The sequence below is a fragment of the Suricata suricatta genome, chromosome 10 (genome assembly GCF_006229205.1).
Source record: "Suricata suricatta isolate VVHF042 chromosome 10, meerkat_22Aug2017_6uvM2_HiC, whole genome shotgun sequence".
Taxonomy (NCBI): domain Eukaryota; kingdom Metazoa; phylum Chordata; class Mammalia; order Carnivora; family Herpestidae; genus Suricata; species Suricata suricatta.
This window is the reverse complement of record NC_043709.1, coordinates 116,993,270-117,013,981: the sequence shown is the minus strand read 5'-3', so window position 1 is coordinate 117,013,981 and position 20,712 is coordinate 116,993,270. Positions and strand designations below refer to the sequence as shown.

The following is a 20,712-nucleotide window of genomic DNA, read 5'->3' as shown; positions in this document are numbered from 1 at the left end:
ACTTAAAATACAAGAATGATTTTAGATTTGTTGGTTTTTAGTTAAAAAGTTGCAAGAGGGTGAAATGCAAACTGATGCAGCCACTCTGAAAAACAGTATGGAGGTTCCTCAAAAAATTAAAAATAGAACTACCCTACAACCTGGCAATTGCACTACTAGGTATTTATCCAAGGGACACAGGTGTGCTGTTTCAAAGGGGCACATGTACCCAGATGTTTATAGCAGCACTGTCAACAATTGTTAAAGTATAGAAAGAGCCCAAATGTCCATCAACGGATGGATGGATAAAGAAGCTGTGGTGTATATATACAGTAGAGTATTACTTGGCAATCAAAAAGAATGAAATCTTGCCATTTGCAACAACATGGGTGGAACTAGAGTGTATTATGCTAAGCAAATTAGTCAGAGAAATACAAATATATGGTTTCCACATATATGGAAACCACAAATATATGCATATAAGGAATTTAAGATACAAAACAGATGAACATAAGGGAAGGGAAGCAAAAATAATATAAAAATAGGGCGGGGGACAAAACATAAGGACGTTTAAATGTAGAGTGTTGGGGCCCAGTAGGCAAAAATTACCCTCAAACAATATTTGGCCTCCTGGGCTGCACATGTGGCTTCTATTCATCCTGTGATTTTCTCATTGCTTTGTAAAGAGACCTATACTTTTAGGCTTTGAATCAACTTGGTTTGGTCAGTGGTGCCAGCCCTCCCTTACTTTGCTTTCCAGCTCTTTGTCTGCTGTTGGGAGTAAACCACAAGCCTTGGCCAAAAGATTTGCCTATTAAAGGATGAGCATCTTGTCCATGCATAACTAATGAGGGGTCTTAAGAAATGTAAATATCCTCATAGAAATCTGCAGGCTCATCTTCTGCTTGGAGCCAGACTATTATTAGGGAATCCCTCTCCTGCAATGACTTGATAATTCCTAATATTTACACCTGTCCTGTTAAACATGATCCTTTCTGGAGCATGTCTTCACTTCAAAAACCTTGAACTATGTAACCATTAAAGAAATGATGTAATCACCTATGGTATATAAGACCCAGGTATATAAAACGTGGCTTTACCAACCACCATCCACGTTGTCCGTCTGGTCTGTCTTGTCTGTTTTGTTCATCTTGTCCGTCTTCTTTTCTAGAGATATTGTGCCGACACCAACCCCCTACTCGGGACCTTTCGACTGGGGTGCGTGGACTAGTCCCCCGCAGTAGAGAGCAAACAGAGGGTTACTGCAGGGGTTGTGGGAGGGGGGATGGGTTAAATGGGTAAGGGGCATTAAGGAATCTACTCCTGAAATCACTGTTGCACCATATGCTAACCAATTTGGATGTAAATTAAACAATAAATCAATTTAAAAAAAGAAAAAAGTTAAAAGAGGGACGCCTGGTTGGCTCAATCGGTTAAGCATCCAACTTTGGCTCAGGTCATGATCTCACAGGTTTGTGGGTTTGGACCCTGTGCTGACAGCTCAGAGCCTGGAGCCTGCGTTGGATTCTGTGGCCCTCTCTCTCTCTGCCCCTCCCCTGCTCACACTCTGTCTCTCTCTCTCAAAAATAAATAAACATTAAAAAAAGTATTTTTAAGTTATAATTAAATTTGCTAAGGATAAATATTTAAGAAAGGGAAGATTTATTATATTTAATACACTTGATGGATTTACTAAAATCTAAGTACATGGGAAGGTTTAGACAGATTTGAAGTAGAGTTAACTACCTATACTTAACACTGCTGAAAGGTGTATTCAAAAGTTGCTAAGGGAGTAAATCCTCAAAGTTCTTATCATAAGGGAAAAAACCTTGTTTTCCCTTTTTTTCTATTGTCTCTGTGTGAAGTGACAGATGTTAACTAAACTTACTGTGATCATTGCAAAATGTACAGAAGTGCACCTAAATTTATGTCAATCACGTCTCAATAAAATTAGAACAAAAGAAGTTGAATTGAACCTGTAAAGAAGAATTAGGTTTTAAAATTTATAAAAAGCTCAGATTAATTTAATACCTAAATAGTTTTATCTGTCGAGAATAGCCATGGAAACCACAAATTAACAGCTTCTCCAAAGTAAAAATCTCTGCTAAATTTTCACTGATCTTTAATAATTTAGGAAAACACATATGGTCTTGTAATAATTTCCTACTACTGCAGTAACAAATTATCGTGATTTCAGTGGCTTGAAAGAACACATATTTCAGAACTGTAGTCTAAAATCCACTTGCCAGTGGGCTGCATTGCTTCTGGAGGCTTCGGGGGACAATCTTTTCCTCTGCCTTTCCCAGTCTCTGAACTGAAGGGATCTGAACCAATCTCTGGAGCCAGCACCTGTCCACTTTCTCAATCAATTGTAATCCTGGGTAAATCCTGGGTAGCTCCATGCCACTGCCTAGAGGGCGCTCTAGTTTGGGTTCCCAGTAGGTCTTGGCAAGTATGGAGGCTGTTCAGCCCTACCTCAATATTTATACTGGATTTCGCTCCTTCTCACCAAAAATGTACCGTCTCTCGGTTGTCGGATTCCCTTCCCTGCAACTCACTTTGTATTCTGAATGTCGATAGGCCAACGTCTTCACAAAATGAAAAAAATTATTTTCTGCTTCAAAAAATGTGTCCAAGGGACGCCTGGGTGGCTCAGTCGGCTGGGCCTCCGACTTCAGCTCAGGTCAGCTCTCACGTTTGTGGGTTCGAGCCCCGCGTCAGGCTCTGTGCTGACAGCTAGCTCAGAGCCTGGAGCCTGTTTCTGGTTCTGCGTCTCCTTCTCTCTCTGCCCCTCCCCCTCTCATCCTCTGTCTCTCTCTGTATCAAAAATAAAACATTAAAAAAATTAAAAAAAAGAAAAAGAAAAATGTGCCCAAGACTTGGAAAGAAGGCAGGAAGATTATTATGCCCTTTCAAAGCCATCCTAGGGCATCATCCTCCAAATCGGCTGAAGGGTCCTCTGCCTTTGTAAAGTTAGCTGGAAACGTGCAGACCATGAGTAAGTTTATAAGTTCTTCTGATGTTTATTTTTGAGAGACAGAGGGTGAGTGGGGGAGGGGCAGAGAGAGAAGGAGACACAGAATCGGAAGCAGGCTCCCGGCTCTGAGCTGTCAGCACAGAGCCTGCTGTGGGGCTCGAACTCTCGAGTGTGAGATCATGATCTGAGCTGAAGTCAGACACTCAACCGACTGAGCCACCCAGGCGCCCCTGTAAGGCTTTCTAAAGTGCACTCTTTTGAATCAGATTTGTAACCTGTTTCTCTAATTACAAACTTAAACAAAATTTTTGTCAGGTGCTCACTACTTAGTTCTATAAGAGTTTTATAGTTTTAAAAATTATACTCTGACATCAGACTTTCTGTTTAGAAAAGAAACAAAAAATTCTATTCCCAGGAAGCATGTTCTAAGCAAGTTGGGGCCAGTGGAGACAAAACCACACGGATATTAAGAAAACGGAACACAAATTATATGTGGAGGCTACATGGATTGTTAAGTCAATTTAACCGTATGATTAGCCAGAACGGTGCAACCTTTGTCCCTGTATTTGGCCATCTATAAATGAGGAATGGCATGAAAAACAGAACGTCTTAAAAGGAGATTGCTAAGATGAAAAGGCAAGCCACCGACTGGAAGACAACTAAGCAATGCATCTAATGTATGGCACAACTCTCGAAACTCAAAACAGAAGAAATCCATTAAAAAGAAGAAAAGATTTGAACAAAACACTCTGCCAAGATAGGATAGCAAACAGGCACATGAAAAGATGTTCCTTATCAGTCATTAGAGAAATGCAAATCAAACTTACATTGAGACGCTTATGTCTAAAATCAGTGACCAGGCCAACGGCTGGCAAGAACGTGAACCAACTCTGCCTGCCACACACCAAAAGTGGGGATGTAACTGAAGGGACAAGCACTTTGAAAAAGTGTCCCAGTTCCCTAAAAAGTGCAACATACACTTACCATAAAACCCTGCCATTCTATTCTTAGTTTGCGTGGTTTCCCCAGGGGAAGTGAAAGCAAGTGTTTACACAGAGACTTACATATGAATGTTCTATGGGTCTACGGGTCATGTGTAATAGCCAAAGGCTAGAAACAACACAAATGTCCACTAAGAGTGAGTGGACAAATTGTCGCACATCTACACAGTGGAATACTTCGTAGCGGAAAAAGGAATGCACCATTGATCTGCGCAATGAAATGAGTAAATCTCAAAGTAATTGTGCTGAGGGATGTTATAAAATTCTATGAAAGCAAAATAGAGCAACAGAAAACAATTTGGAGGTTGGGATTTGAGAAGGGAGGAGATACAAAGGACAGGAGGAAAACTGGAGGAAGAATCAAGAGAATTCATTACCTTGATCGTGGTGATGGTGTCATGAGTGTACATACATCAGTTTTTCAAATTCTGCAGCCTCAAAAGGTCTAGTTTATGTGTTCATTATACCTACATAAAGCTGCTAAAAACTAGGCAGGATAAAACCTTATGGAGTTTGAGTGTTTCTCCTAAGAAATTGGGGTGTTTGGGTAATGAATTCCTATAGTGTAGCGGAACTCTTAAACTGAGGCTTTCCTAACTCTACACAAAATTGTAGCTTTGTGTGTGATGTGGAGAACAAAGGCAAGAAAAGAATTAAATTTCCTTTGCGGTCCATTGACAAGTACTTACAGGCAGGGTGACCTTCCTCCAGGAACTCAGCAGTTTCTTTCTTTCATTTTTTAAAAAATTTTTGCGCATTTATTTATTTTTGAGAGACAGAGACAGAGCATGAACAGGGGAGGGACAGAGAGAGAGGGAGACACAGAATCTGAAGCAGGCTCCAGGCTCTGAGCTAGAGGTCAGCACAGAGCCTGATGTGGGGCTTGAACCCACGAACCATGAGATCATGATCTGAACTGACATCAGATACTCAACAGACTCAGCCACCCAGGGGTTCCATGGAACTCAGCAGTTTCAGTGTGAATACTCTACTAGGGGCAAAAGACAACCTTGGGTTGACATTAGCCTGATATATATGTGTGTGTGAATACATATATATATTCCTTTGGAAACTTCCTTTATCCCTACCGCCCCCCGCCCTACAAGTTAAATGTTAGTAATCATCCTCCAAACACTGTCTAAAGGGTCTCATGACTAAGAGTTTACTAGACAGTACTAGTGGTCTTATCCTAACAGCTAGCCCCTCAAGGTACTAAAAACTTTGTTTCCAAATTTTTTAGAGCCTTACGCTATCCCTAACCCCATTCCAACCTGAAAGTATATAATCAGTCACTTCTCACACTCCCACTGAGGCTCTTTCTGCCCATGGGAAATTGTTAAGAAAATCACCACTTTTGCACCTAAGATGCCTCAAAAAGTCTTGACTGTTCATTCCTGAATCCCAACGTTTCACATCAGTATGTAGGTGTAATTTTTCAATGTACAGATATCTTTCATCACATTCTCAAAGAGGACTTTGAAAAAAAGGAGGGTGTTAAGCCACTATTTCCCAGGAAACTAATTAATGAATAGAATGAAAATGTATGGTCCTATCAAAATTAGACTATGACTCAATTTTTTTTTTAAATAAGAATACAATTTAAAGAACACACAGTAAGGGGTGCCTCGGTGGCTCAGTCGGTTGAGTACCTGACTTTGGCTCAGGTCATGATTGCGTGGTTTTTGAGTTTGACCCCCGTGTGGGGCTCTGTGCTGACAGCTCAGAGTCTGGAGCTTCCTTCATTCTGTGTCTTCCCCTCTCACTGCCCCTCCCATGCTCATGCTCTGTCTCACTAATAAATAAAAATGTTTACCAAAAAATAAAGAACATACAATGTGTGGAATATCCCAATTACACCTCACTGTGGAGTGCACATTCCAATGTGTTTTTCCAACACACCAAGCCATTCTCCAATCCTTAGCAGACATCGATTTGGTATCCTACAATTTAGCTCAATTCTGATACTATCCACTTGGAAATAGGGTCAGATCCCACAGTTGAAAGCCTCACTCTCACAAAACTGTACTCTCCTTGTAAGGATGCAGGTCTGAAACTGACTCCATGAGACAACAGAAGGGCACACATTGCCCCAGGAAGGAGGGACAACCCTTGTAACGCCCAATCAGGAAAGGCCAGCTACACACACCTTTAACATTTCTAAGGGCGGGACTAAAGATGGAGGCTAAGACTAGTCACCCCCTACGTGAGGGTCCTGGGCCCATTCTGTGATTGGTCAATACTCTAAATGTTGTGATTGGGTCCCGCCAAAAGTAATAAATACTCTAGGCAATGTGAATGGTTAAACCTGCTGTCAATAATATTGTATAATAATGATTGGATCACTGTACCTATGTCACAATTTCCTGCAACCCCCGCTTCCCAAACTCATAAAAGCCCTACCCGGCCTTTGTTTGGGGCTCTCAGCATGGATCCGCTGCACGGGTAGTCTGTGAGCCCGAGCTTAGGCCCGGCCAGCCTAAGCCCGTAATAAAACCACCCTTTGTTTTGCATGTGTGACTCGGTCTCCCTGGTAGTCTCTGGTTTTGGGGCGATATTAAAATCTGGGCATTAACACTCTCCACCCTCCCGGCTTCAGATGCAAGTCCAGACTGGCATCTGTGTCTCTGGCTATAGATGGGAGATTCCAGAAATCCCTTTCTCGGGTTTGATTAATTTGCTGGAGTGGCTCACAGAACTCAACATTTACTTATATTCACCATATTGCCGTAAAGGATACAGAACAGCCAGATGGAGAGGTACACAGGGCAAGGTCTGAGGGTCCCCATATAACGGGGTGCACCACCATCCTGGCATATGGACGTGTTCACTAACCGGGAAGCTTACTAATCTTGACAAGTGTTCCCAGAGGCTGCGGGGGTGGGGGGGAGGGGGTGTGGGGTGTGGGGATAAGTTTCCACCTTCTATTCATTTGGTCTTCCTCTGGACTAGCTAACACTCAGAGCTCATCTATGGGTCCACCCTGAGTCAGTTCATTAACATAAGCTCAAGGGAGCCTCCCTCTGAATGACAAAAAACACTCCAACCATTCGGGAAATTCCAAGGGGTTGAGAAGTTTTGTCTCAGGACCGGAGTTCAAAGACCAACCAGATTTCCTCTTATACCCTACACACCCACTTGGACTGCCTTAAAACAGCCCAGGGATTCCCCATTTCTGTTAAGTGTTACCTCCCGCCAAGACATAGTTGTTCAAACCAGAAAGAGAAACTAACCCAATGCAGGGAAGGGAACCATTTCCCTGGGGAATATGAAACTAACTGAAACCCACTAAAAGCATAAACTTGAACAAAGATCAAAATGGTTGCATTAAGACTTCAGCGAGACTCGATTTTGAAACCAAGTGACCTTCCCCCTCCCGCACACCACCCCTTCTTTTGTTAGCCTTTTGTTTTAGGAAGCCCTTACCACCCAGCAAACCTGACCTACATGGTTGGCAGCATGTCCCCGCCTCCTGCTGAAACCGGCTGGATCCTGTATTTCAGCTAGATCCTGTATTTCAGCTAGATCCTGTATTTCTCGGCGAAATTCCCCAGGCGGGATGGCAGTTCGGGAAGGTCTTAGCCTGCTGTAGAGCTACTGCTTCCCTTTATCCCAAACCCTGTCTTCACGTTATATTTTGATTCAGAAATACAGAGGGAGGTTTTTGGCCACATAACTAAGAACCTAATAATCATCTCGCTTCTTCCTTGCACAGAGATAAAACTAGAGGAGCTATCTGATGTGGGCATTTTCTGCCATTGTGGACTGCCTAGGAAACACGTGAAAAGAAGAGATGGATAAGATAAAGAATTTTCTGGTTTCTCCTCAGCGTCCCTGGGTCTCTGGTCCTAACCTATTCCAAAAACCTAGCTGTGTCCCTGACCTTGGGTTCCGTGAGCGCCCACAACCTGATCTCTCACCCTTATAGTAAATTCCTATTGCTTCATTAGCTTAGGTGGGTTTCTATCACTCGTGACAAAAAAAATTGTTCAAATAGATTTTTATCTGTAAAGGAAACCACCGGGTTCATGTCATATTGGAAAAGTAATTATTTATTATGACAAAAATAAAACTGTTGACTGAAAACAAATGAACGTTACACTGTATTGCACCATGATTGCAAATGAGCCAAAACCTGTCTAAAAGATGAACATTCCAGAGCAAACAGCATCCTTCTTACTTGGGTGAGTAGGCATGCAAGCAACTCATTATTACATAATTACAGAAATAAAAAAATCGTTGAGTACCAAGCAACCTAAACTTAACAAATAAAAGAAGCACTTTATGACAGTCATGAAAGCTATTAAAAAATTTAAAACATGTCTTTAAACAGCGCCACCGTTAGGAGAACATGCTCTGAACCATCTGCAAGAAGTGATGATGTGAATGCATTAAGTAATTGGTTTGCTCTTTTAACTTTATTAACGCTACAGATTAGACCAACAGCACACAGTTCAGTTGCTGGGTTGGGGTTAAGCAGCACGTGGCGAGAAGGGCATTCTTCTTTTCCTCTCTATGCAATATGGCGGGACCCACAGAGAGATCCAATTCAAAGTTCCGCCAGCATTAACATCATCGATTTGACCAAGATGATTAGCTACGATATTGTGACAGCTTTTGTAGAAAGCCTGAAGCTAGATGGGTAACAGTTTGTATTTAAACCTTAAGAAATGAACACAAATATAAATATACCTTAAAGCAGTTTTATATTCTGAGGCAAGAAGTGTATTATACATGGCCTGCTGTTTCCTCTTTAATGCTCTAAAGCACCAATTTCTGTTAAGATGGCAATGTGTGATTATAATCATTATATTCTGGGTAGGAGAAATACAGGAAGGAGATTGTAATTGCTTTTAGTTTTTTTTTTTTTAACCATGCTCTGTGCAATAAATAGGGTAAAATGTAAAACTATTCCATAATTGGAAAAATTATAACCATTTTATTTCACACTTAATGAAATAGCAGCTACACTTTTTAAATCGAAATTAGAACTTTCGTAGCTACACTGAACAGTTTACTCCAAGAGAATAAAACAGAGGCTTGTTGACTCCCTGAAGAAAATAGAAAAGGATTAAAAGGACAATAGTCTCCTGTGACTAGGATCAAAATATGCAAATAAATTATGCACAACCGAGACCAAATGATAGTCCTTGATATCATCGCAACATTGATGGAAATACAGACACGGTATAATATAATCAATCAAACGTTAGGGTTTTCCTTGCCCTTATTTGATTTTAATGAAACTAAGTATTGACTGAGCACACGTGCCTGTGTGCTTTAAGAATCTTCTAAACTGTCTTCGCAAGAATAAAACAAAGCAAAATCTCCAAGGAACGCTACCCCTTAGCTGTGAGCTTTGCATATTTCAAATATAGTTTGGGGAAAGGGAGTATTTATGGGTGCGACATCCCACAAGCTTGAGCAAAGCACCTTATGGACTGACAAATGAGGTAATTTTTTAATTAAAATATTATAGTTTGTGCAAGAAAACATTTCCATTCTTCGAAAGCTTTGTTATCTATTCCAAAAGATATGCACGGCACATTTTATTATTTCTCCATTTCTAGGAGACCATGCAGATTACCATTTAAGAAAAACTACGGAAGATGTGACTTGACAACACTAAAGAATTCTAACAACCTGATCAGTCTTTGGTCCTTTGGCGACTTTAAAAGTAAGATATCTAGTTCTAGAGTAAAAGACTGTACTTTCTTTCTAGTAATTTTAAGTGCTTTAATGAGAAAAATTCACTGTTTTCATTCATATTTTCTACTTACTACCCTTTTGAAGACTTTTCTACCACATGTTTATCTTCACTATCAACTATTTTGACCTTCTTTTCTAGGTATGACACCATACCTCCAAATGAACTTTTCCCAAACATTTTACCAAATCAAATGCGTTTAAAACTGATTTTGGATCTCTTGAACACAGTATTTTTTCTACGTTAAAGTGAAGAAGTTGAAAAAAAATGTTTTTTGAACTTCTCTATTTAATTTTGGCCACCTGGAACTCTTAAAAAAAACACTTTTGGGGAACTGGACTTGGATTTCAGTCTTCACAGTAATGCTAAATGAATAAGGATGAGACATTACTGAAGGAACTAGCCTTGAATATTAACTACTCTCAGGTTTATAGGGACATTTGTAAAACATGGACAGCCCAGCTGCACAATCCTTTCAATACTGGGAAGTCAAACAGAATTGGGAGTTTGGGGTTGGCATCGAATAAACTCTGAACAAACTAACCACTGCTAATTAGTAAAAGCCAGGAAAACACAAAAGGTATTCTCTAGAAGAGAGTATTTTAAATGCACACTGGTGTTTTATCAGCAACTTAAAATCATTTCCTTGGCAATATGGCTTATTTTCTCTTCTGTCATTAGCTCTTAGCTTATTTAAGCTGAGTTGCAGTTACTAGTTGATATTGTTTTATTTGATTGTATTCACAAAGAAAATAAAATGATAATGAGGTGGGAATCAAATGACAGATTAAAGTGAATTTAATTTCTTATTACAGGTCCTTTCCCTAGTGGCCCCGGCCATCGGGTTACTGCCACTTTCCTAGTATTTTTTTGGTTTTTCAACTTTAATATGGTGTTTAAGGATTCAGGATTTTAAAACCAAAAGATATGATGGAGTTTTTTTAGTTGGCTCAAGTTCCTCAGGATGCGGGGAAAAAACCATAAAGGCCATGAACCCTGTCTAAGGTCACTAGCCACGCAAAGGCCAAGTTCAGAGACAAAACCACTTCTCTAGATAGCCAGCACAATATTCTACTAGATCCAACTCAGACTGAATCTCTAAGTGGCTTTGTCCCAGCAAAATATAAAAGATCCTTTGGAATTGCATTGGATATGACATAGTTTGAACCCAAAGCCATAGAAGAAAAGTTAGACTCACGAAGCTGCTTTTCAAAGATAAATGTCAATAGAACCTACCCATCTACAGGCGTGAGCCCAGTACGTTTTTCTACTGATCTACTTTTATTTTATGTAGTTAAGAATTAAAAGAGTGCTAGTCACCAACAATTCCATTTAGAATTTGTCCTAAGATACTACACCAACAAGATTTTTAAAAATATAAAGACTTCTTGTTTTCTTTAAATTTCTTTGCTTTGACTCTCTGTAACTCTTCAGCGAATACTGTTTACAGCACAGCCTGCATCACTCACTGCTTCCATAGGAAAATAATTATTTTCTCTATGCTCTAGAAAAGAAAAGTTAATCTGTGCTTAAGCAAAATGACTACGGCTATAGGGGTAGTGCCCATTTAAAAATTATCTTTAACGATAAAGCTTGAATTTATTTTCTTTCCTCTAACGAATGTAGAATAAAATTATACCTTTAAGCATACTAACACAGAACCTAAAAGCAAAAATCACGTATTTAACCATTAGTTTTCCAATAGATTACATGTTATTTCAGACCTGAAGGAGTTATAATTACACTAACCATCCACCTTAGGTAGTGTACTCCCGTATAAAAATGGTCTGTTAATTCTAAGAGTTCCCAAATGGGCTGCAACATGCAATGTAACACGTTCAAAATGAAGAAAAACGCCGTATTTGGGTTGCAGTTACATTTTAGTTCTAATTAAATACTGAAAAGATTTGTTAAACTTCTGTTTCTTTACCCTCAAAATAAAAATAGAATCTAGAATAATCTCCTGAAAGTAATGTGGGTGGGTCCCTTGCTTTCCACTACTTACCAGAAACTTTGCTAGGCCATTGAAGGGGTGGCACGGAGGGTGAATCTCGAATTTATGTCCTTGTCAAATGAATTAGCTGCTAATCTGAATTCTAAAGAACAGGGATAGTACAAAACTGAGAACTCATCTCAAAATGTGAATAAAGGCACTAATCACAAACTTACAGTTTTCATCACACAGTATCTTAGAGCTGATTTACAATGAATGTCAGAATCAATGCTTTAGTATTAGATATTTGCGTGGGTCAAAACATTCTCTTGGAGTAAAGGATAATCGGTTTTCATATTACTCTAACAGGAAATAGCTAACGAAAACCTATAAAACACTTTTAAAAAGTCTTACATGAATTTCCTATTTGAACTTTTCCCAATCATTGCCACAGAAACTAGTGGGATGTTGATTTCATTTTCAACACAGTTAACATAACCATTTCTGATCCCAAACTACCAAAATGCTTTTTTAAAGAAAATTTAGAAAATAAAATAAATTGTATTTAAAAAAATTAAATAGCAAACTTGAATCTATACTAGATGTTTGACAAAATACAACTATTAAAAACACTTTCAATATAATGCTGATGTGGTAATACAAAAAAACACAACCGTATAATTTGAAAGAAGAAAACTGAGCCAGCCAATACTATGATATATAGGAAGGTAAATTTCATATAAGAATGGATACAGGACTATGAAACATGTTTTCTCAGGATGAAGTAAAGAGAATTATCCTTAGAATTTATGGCTCAACTCTAGAACCAAATAGAAATTCTGGCAAAGTGTGCTTTTAGGTAAACCGTATCTTCGTGTTCCCTCCTGCCCCCATACATACACCACAGAGCATCCATATTGGTTAATGTTTGCTTTTCTCTCATCTTCTAGGATTACAGAGTTTCATTAAAATCAAAATTTATCCTCTACCCAGTACTGAGTCACTAAGAAAAAGGTTCAAAACAAGGTTAATAAACCACTAGTTCCCAAAGTCCAGAAAGCCTTCCTCCGGCCATGTTTCAGTTCTAGGGTATGCTATCACTAAACAGAAAGAAAATGTTACCACATTCAACTAAATTAGACTAAATATAATAACTCAAGTATACCTGAAAACAGAGCAAAATGAAAACCAATTTGCAATAAAAACTATTAAAATTAAAATACTACTTTTGAACAGGGATTTTTAGATATTCTTATAAACACTGAATCCTATTTTTGACCCAAATGAAAAAAATACTGCAAAAATGAAGTATTAGTCTCTAAGGATGCCTTTTATCCCTTTCATTAGAGCAAAATCACACATTTGAAATAGGGGATCAAAATTAGAATACCTGTCTTCCTTCCTAAGTATGCATTAGTTAGATTACTGTTCGTTATATTAGACCACTGCCTTGAAAACTTTTTGATGATATGTAATAAACTTGTGATAGATTAGGATGCTCTTCTTCCTACTTTCTAACTTATGTCAGTGTTAACTTTGAGTCTCATGGCACACTCTAAAAGCTGGGAATCGATTCAGCAGCTTCCTGTAATCCACCAAAACATTTCAGAACATGAGAGGTAACAAGAGAGAAGGCAAGTGCCTGAAGCCTATTACGCTAGAGCTTCGGCCGGCCTTCCGGAAAGCCGTATGGGTTTTTAAGTAATACGATGCTGGTGGTAGAAACACTGTTCAAAATCCACACACAATCCCAAATTTTAAGAAAGGAAATGTTTATACTTCTGCTTTAGCTACTGCCCCAAGCAAATGCGCTCTCCCTTGCAAATGGAATCACTGAAGCTTCTGCTGATAAACGTGTTTATAATTGATGGTAAAGTACATTCCAACTGTCTTGTTTTGATATGAGTGCTGGTAATCTCTAATAACTTCCGACAATTAGTATATGCACTGAACAGTGGGTGACATTTTTGAAACATCGAATTTCTCCAAAATATTTACCATCAAAGTTGGGCTTTCAAGTATTTTTCCTTGATTAGTTTTTAGCCCAAACTAATCTCGGGTTGGAGGCAGAAAAGTCAATTTAATTCTTTTAGATAAATAGCCTACTTAATTTCCAGGCGAACAGTAACTTAAAATTATTCCATGACTTGTAATAATTGGGTGAAATTAACTTCTGTCAAGGCAGTTCTCATGATGGTTAATTTTCCTTACATATATATCTTCTAGGCTGATTTCTTTCTCTATAATAAGCTCTGTCCAAGAGAGAAGTGGCGTGAAGAGGGAGCAAATATTTGGTGCTGGTTACGTTTGCAAGCAGGATCTGATGATTTCCACTACTACTTTTTTCTCACACCAGGAACTATCTGGTAGGGAAAGGAGGTGATCAAGAAATGAAAGAAATTGGTCGTTAAAGTTATTACGATACTTCAGAAAACATTAAACATATGACACACATTTCTTACAAGGCAGTCATCGAGTCATCAGAATCAGCAGTCAGGAGAATTATGTTGCTGAAAACACAGTTATACGTTATGTTCATCCAACTGAAGGTTAGTGCATTAAAAAAAAGTTAAGAAAAAATCTTTTATGTTCCAGTTCGGCTGCACTTGATTCAAGTGTTGCTCATAGAGGTTTGTGTTGTTATAAATTAAACATGCTGCTGCCTTAGCAGCCAAAGGTACTAGGAAAATGTTCATGTCACAGAATAAATAGAGCAGTCTTTTTTCAGGCACAAAGTTATCTCACACCAATCCGGGACGTCATCCACTCTAAGCCTTGGCATAACCTGAAACAAAAGAGAGGAGCATTTTCAGAACGAAAATATTTCACCTTTAGAACTGAAAGCACACTTATTATTTTAAGTCTCCCCCAACCATTGGTACTACGACAATTATTTATACATGTAGGTGACAAGATGGAGGTAACGCCGTCAGACGCAGAATTTTTAAGTAGAAATAATGATGTTAATCAGTTGAGTAACTAGGAAATTGCTTCAGTCTCATCTTGAAGAGAACAGTTCTGGCAGTTTTGCCATCAAGATTGCAAATACTCCTCTCCCCCTATAGAGAAAACTGAAACCACTATATAAAGGCAACAGGAACGTTGCCCTACCCTCCTCAAAGCTAAAGAATGGAATGAATGATTATGGTTCAGTCTTAAAAAAGTAGAGGTCAAAGAAGTCTGCATACAGCTATTACGTTATGAGCAATTTCTAATATGAGCATAACTAAGAAGGTCAGGTTGATTGAAGGATAAATAAATGCCTGGAAATAAATTGGATAATTCATGGACAGCACACTGGGTTCCTTTTGGCCTACTCTATGCAAACTCAAGTTCTTAGGAGAGAAGAATACACAATGATAAGCATCTGTCGTAAATGGTCTCTCGAAGTATGCCGCACCAAAGGCCTCCTGTTCCTGAAGGAGGTGTGCTCTTGCGGAAGGACGGACGCTCAGGCTTACCTAAGCCTGTACCGAAATCTGAAATTTCTTTGAAGCTTCCTCTTTAATTCAGGCAACATTACAGTTCCCCCCCCCCCCCAGTTAGTAAATGCTAAAAGCAAGAAATGAACATCAACTAAAAATCTGGATTGTGTAAACTTAATTCAAAAGTTTGTTCTTGACTTTTTATGCGAAAACACTATATTAAAAGTTACAAACCACGTGTCAGTAACTTTGCTAAAGTGTAATTTAACAACCGTAACTGACTAAAATTATTTTTATCTTATGAAATTTGAAATGCAACAGAAAAACTATCTTTAAGAACAACAACAACAATAACAACCCCAAAACAACACGAAAATACAAAACAGCATCAAAGAAGAAAAAAAGCTGCCTTATAAAGGTTGACAGAACTCTGAAAGGGGTCACACCTCCTCCCACCCTGTCCAGAACTTACCCTTCTCCTGTCAAAGCACAGCAGGACTGAATGTGCCACGGATGATCCTTAATGGAACTAAGGGTGAGGTATTTAGAGATCTCAGCTGCCGTCATGCACCCTTTCATATCCTGTTTATTTGCAAAGATCAGGACCGCGGCTTTCCGTAAATCCTGCAATCGATATGAAATATTTCTAATACACGAGGTATCACAATTCAAACTAAACTAATGAAGCAGGAAGGTCAAATGTGCCCAATCGGACAGTTATAATGAAATCCCTCCTCTTTAAAATGACTGATTAGGCAGAAATGTTTAATTTAAAAATCTTATCGAGAGCCACCTGGTTGGCTCAGTTAGTAAAGCAGGCGACGCTTGATCTCAGGGTCATGAGTTCAAGACCAACACTGAAAACTAAAACTTCCTTAAAAAAAAAAACACCTCAATAAAATAAATAACTATATAAATAAATAAATAACTGTGCTGGGATAAAACCAATATTTCCTCAATAGTGATTTAATGATTCGCTCTAACAAAGATAGGCTAATTAACATAAGCTAAATAATTAAAAGTTATTTTTATATTGTTGGGCCAAAGAGATCAGACTAAAAGTAAAATAAACAGGCATCTTAAACATCGATTTAAAACTATATAAGCAATATTCTAATAGGCAACTATGGTAATATGTTGCCAAATACTACAGAATTTCTCCAAATTTATTTCTAAAGCATATTTATTTATTTTGAGAGAGACAGAAAGAGTGTGAGCGAGCACATATGCATGGATGCAGCGAAGGGACAGAGAGAATCCCAAGCAGGCCCTGCACTCTCAGCACAGAGCCTCATGTGGGACTCGAACTCACAAAACCATGACATCATGACCTGAGCCGAAACCAAGAGTTGGACGTTTAACTGACTGAGCCACCCACGTGCCCCAAGAATTTCTCTGGTTTTAAGAAGAGCACAGAGAGTGGAGGGCTGGGCGATAGTTATGACTACTGGTATAAGCTAACCACATTCAGTTTTGCTCACTGCAGAATTGTTCATATGATTAAATATTAGAAATAACCTAAAATGTTCATTAATAGAACAGATCAACTGTGGTATATTCATACAAAATAATACCACATAGCTGTTAAAAGGAATAAACTAATGATGTACGGACATGGAAAATCACAATGTTGTGCAAAAAAACCTCCAAAACAGGGTTGCAGAAAAAAAAAAAAAAATATATATATATAATTATATAAGATTTTATTAAAATGATGAGGCGCCTGGGTGGCTCAGTTGGTTAAGCATTAGACTCTTGGTTAAGGCTCAGGTCATGATCTTGCAGTTCATAGGTTCAAGCCCTGTGTCTGGCTCTGTGCTAAGCTTTCTTGAGATTCTCTGTTTCCTTTCTCTCTCTGCCTCTCCTCTGCACATGTGCATTCTTTCTCTCTCTCTCAAAAATAAATGTTTAAAAAAGATTTTATGAACAATAAAATATAATATTTTATACAACTGACAGAAAATGTAGGGAAAGTATAAAAATATACATGGATTCTCATTACTTTTAGGATAATGTAATTCTTTTAGAAGTCTTTGAGAGAAAGGAAGGAAATGAGATTGGGGGGGTTCATAAGATATTTAATATCTTATATTGAATGGTGGGTGGATGAGTGTGTTATTACCTTAGTTTTTTGTCTATCTTAAATTGTTAGAATTAAGTGGTCTCAGATTATTCGCAGAAGAATTTTCAGTGATTATAAATTCTTGAAAAAAAAACCACTCAGGTTTTCCCTCTTTCTTGCTTCAATTCATCCGACTCTTTAAGGCGTGAATGAGTAGTTTTAACTTTGAAAAATTTTATCAATGATAACAGGCCACAAATTAATGTGTTTGGAATTTTTCAAGGTTTTTTCAAATTTGAAAATGTAATGAAACTTCTTGACCTCAAGACTTCCATCAAAATATTTTGCTAGTGACCCACAACAAAGCATATAATTTTTGTAAAAAAGCAAAACCACTATACGGATACCTTACTCCACTGTTTACGTTTGCTTTCAAAATTTACCTCATGGGCCAACATTCTGTATAATTCTTCTTTTGTAATCGCTAGTCGTTCCCTGTCAATGCTATCAACCACGAGGATGATGAACTGGAAGACAATTAAAAAGAAAGAAAACTGAATGAAATGTTGAGGTTTTCTGCAAAACTCCTCTCAAGTGATAGAATACTTTCTTCATGACGCCATCATTACTAGAAAACGGTCTACTGCTTTTTCATCATGAAGAGTTTGTATTGTGCTGTAAAATCCAAATGTTAATAAGAACTCATCATTTCAACAAATAAAAACTATGCCCAAGTTTATTTTAAAAAGGTGATGTTTGAATACATAATACGCTGTATCACTAAGATTTATTTCAAGATGCAGGTAATAAAAATTAATTTTTAAAGAGGAAGTCACAGTAATTTAAATAACTTCCACTAAAACTGTATTAACTGCTCATTTAAGCAATCAGTAATTTTTTTTTAAGCAATCAGTAATTATTTGAGAGTCTCCTTCTGCCTATTAGAAAGGGACACACAAGTTGGTCTGAAAGAAAAGGAGAAATTACACACACAAACTAAAGAACAAGACATTTTTTACATAACAATACCAACAATAAAAGGCCCAGAAAAAATTTTGCTAAATAGAAACATACCCACTTAGGGGTAAATGTGTATGTGAAAAAAGTAGGATCTTACACATTAAAAATAAAAGCATCTTTGGTAAGAAAAATAAGATACAGTGCAAAAGGGCCCCTAATTGGATATCTTAGACAGAAGAGAGTATTAAGAAGTGAGATTAAGCGATGCTTAACGTTATAAGAGTGACACAGAATAAATGGAGAGAGGAGGGCGAAACCAGATTGTTCAGATGACCTTAACATTAGGCAAAGAGACAACTAGAGTAATCAGCCTAGAAACTGTGGAGGGCTTAGAAGGGCATAAAAGGGAAGAAAATGGAAGGAATAAAGGTAAGAAATATGGCAAGTTCGCATGGACAGAATATGGGGAGCTTAAAGAGAGGAAGGCAGCAGGAATTCATCAACAGCTGAACTCTTTGTATTATAATGGAGACGTTGGGCTTTTGGAGGACTCCTTAAGGAAAAGAAGTTAAGAGGATGACCAGGGGGAAGAAGGCCTTGGGGGAAACATCACAAGGACAGGCTTGTGACAGAGAATCAAAGATTGCAAACTGCTAGGTGCTGTACTGGAGGGCTGTGATAAAGGCCAAAGGTTCTTTGTAGTAATTCTGAAATTCTTACAGAGATGGTTTATTAAGGTTCTGCTCCTGAAACCAACATTATACTATGTTAACTAACTAGACGTTACAGAAAAATTTGGAAGAAAGACATTAAATAAGAAAAATAGTTTATTAGAAAAACATTTCATGCAAATGGTGTCATTAGTAACAGATGTCTTTCTGGATCTGTGCTAAGTCTTCTAGAGTTTCTGCAACTTCAAAAACTATCCTTTTGTAAGGCTATCAATATACAAGAATCAGCTAGAATCAACTCTTAACTTCCTCAATGAAAATAACGGCTCCTCTCTCAGAGCTGCATGGATTGTGAGCTTTGACAAGGCACCAAGAGCTGCGCTGCTTAAATAGGAGACCCTTGAACAACATGGGTTTGAACTGAGCAGATCCTATTAAATGTGATTCTTTAACTGTGCAGGATTGTAAATGTATGTTTTCCTTATCATTTTCGTAATAACATTCTTTTCTCCAGCTTACTTTATTGTAAAAATAGAGCATATAATACACACAACATACAAAGTATGTGCTAATTCACTCTTTTTGTTATCTGTAAGGTGTCTGCTCAACAGTAGGTTATTAGTAAAGTTTTTGGGGATTCTGGGTATACATGGATTTTTGACCACGCGGTGGGTCAGTGTCCCTAACCGTTGCATTATTCAAGGGGCAATTGTAGCCATAGGGTAAAAGGTTGTTTCTCTCTTACTTTCTAACATTTTTAGTTTCAGAATTATTACTTTACAATAGAAGTATACATTAAGCTAACCTCTAACCATATTTGCTTACCAACCTATCCCCCCCCAACAAATAAAAAAAGTTAAGGGCTACTATAACTGCTAAAGATCTAGGATACGCCATTTTGTTGGACCGATCACAAACCGCATTGGACTATATAGATACGTATGCTATCACAATATAAATCCAGAGGAATATGTTTATTTAAAAAGGACACTTGTTCACCAAATATGCCTTGCATCTCCCCCCTCCTCTGCACACACCCTTCAAAACCTACACTCAATTTTTAATGGGCTTCATTCTAGGAAACAATAATTGGTCAGATTAACCATATGTAAAGAGAAAAATTATGGATGCAATTGTCCATTAGTATACTCGAAGATAAATCTCTCTCGAGAGCACTGCACGGTTTAAAAAGAAAAAATCTGCCTAACAAGAAATAAACACAGAAGTAGAAGCTAGTCCAGATTGTTTCCTGGGCTGGCTCTGAAGCAGCAAAGGGACGAAATAAGTGACAGAGAAGTTGGGGGTGCGTGCTGCAAAAGCCATTTGTCTTTTAACTAAAATATAATCTCAGCAACATTTTGAATGCTCAATTCATGTTATTTGAAAATCTTATATTCAATTACGCGTAAAATATCTTATTCCTCCCTAACCAGGGCCTCGTACGGTTTGTGCGGACTGACCCAACGCTTTCTCCCACAGCAGAGACCAGACAGGCCGGCCGTGAGGACGGAAGGAGAGAGTCCGCCCTGCGGCGGGCATCCTACCAACAGTGTGCAGCGCCCTTCCTACTTGCCTTTTCTCTGGTGTTTCAAGACCTCAAATTCCTTACATCTTATTGAAAAAGCAACGATCAATACGCCGCTTCCGCACGGCCTATCTATTTTCTGGGTTGACTCTGCAGTGCTTGTGATTTACGTGCAGAAATGGGCTTAGTATACCTCTGTGTTTGAGTAATACGTGTTCCAGGACGATCTCAGGGATTCCTGACCACCGATGTCCCACATCAGAAAGTGAGTGTTCTTCACGACTATTTCTTCAACGTTGCTTCCTATGGTTGGAGATGTATGAACCACTTCATTCATTAAGCTGTTGAAAGACACCGTAACAAATCTCTGGTAAATCTTGAGAATCTGAAGGAAGTTTTATCTCTATACTTTTAGTGGGAATCAACCTTCCTTATTTGTACCAATGACAGCATCAAAACTAGAACCTTGGAGGAC

General features: G+C 38.3%; 1 protein-coding gene across 4 annotated transcripts in view; it reads right to left on the bottom strand.

The window, feature by feature from the left end:
• Window positions 1–7,985: 7,985 nt before the first annotated feature.
• ARL5B (ADP ribosylation factor like GTPase 5B) overlaps window positions 7,986–20,712 on the bottom strand; it is a 28,954-nt gene continuing 16,227 nt past the window's right edge. For 3 of the 4 annotated variants that reach the window (XM_029953686.1, XM_029953685.1, XM_029953687.1), the window contains exons 3-6: window positions 20,431–20,578; window positions 17,525–17,608; window positions 15,492–15,643; window positions 7,986–14,379 (exon numbers count right to left, since the gene is read on the bottom strand). In XM_029953686.1, coding sequence (XP_029809546.1) covers window positions 14,331–14,379; window positions 15,492–15,643; window positions 17,525–17,608; window positions 20,431–20,574 — 429 coding nt within the window. In that variant the 5' untranslated portion in view covers window positions 20,575–20,578 and the 3' untranslated portion in view covers window positions 7,986–14,330. The remainder of the gene's footprint in view (window positions 14,380–15,491; window positions 15,644–17,524; window positions 17,609–20,430; window positions 20,579–20,712) is intronic. The other variant, XR_003914236.1, reaches the window with a different exon arrangement.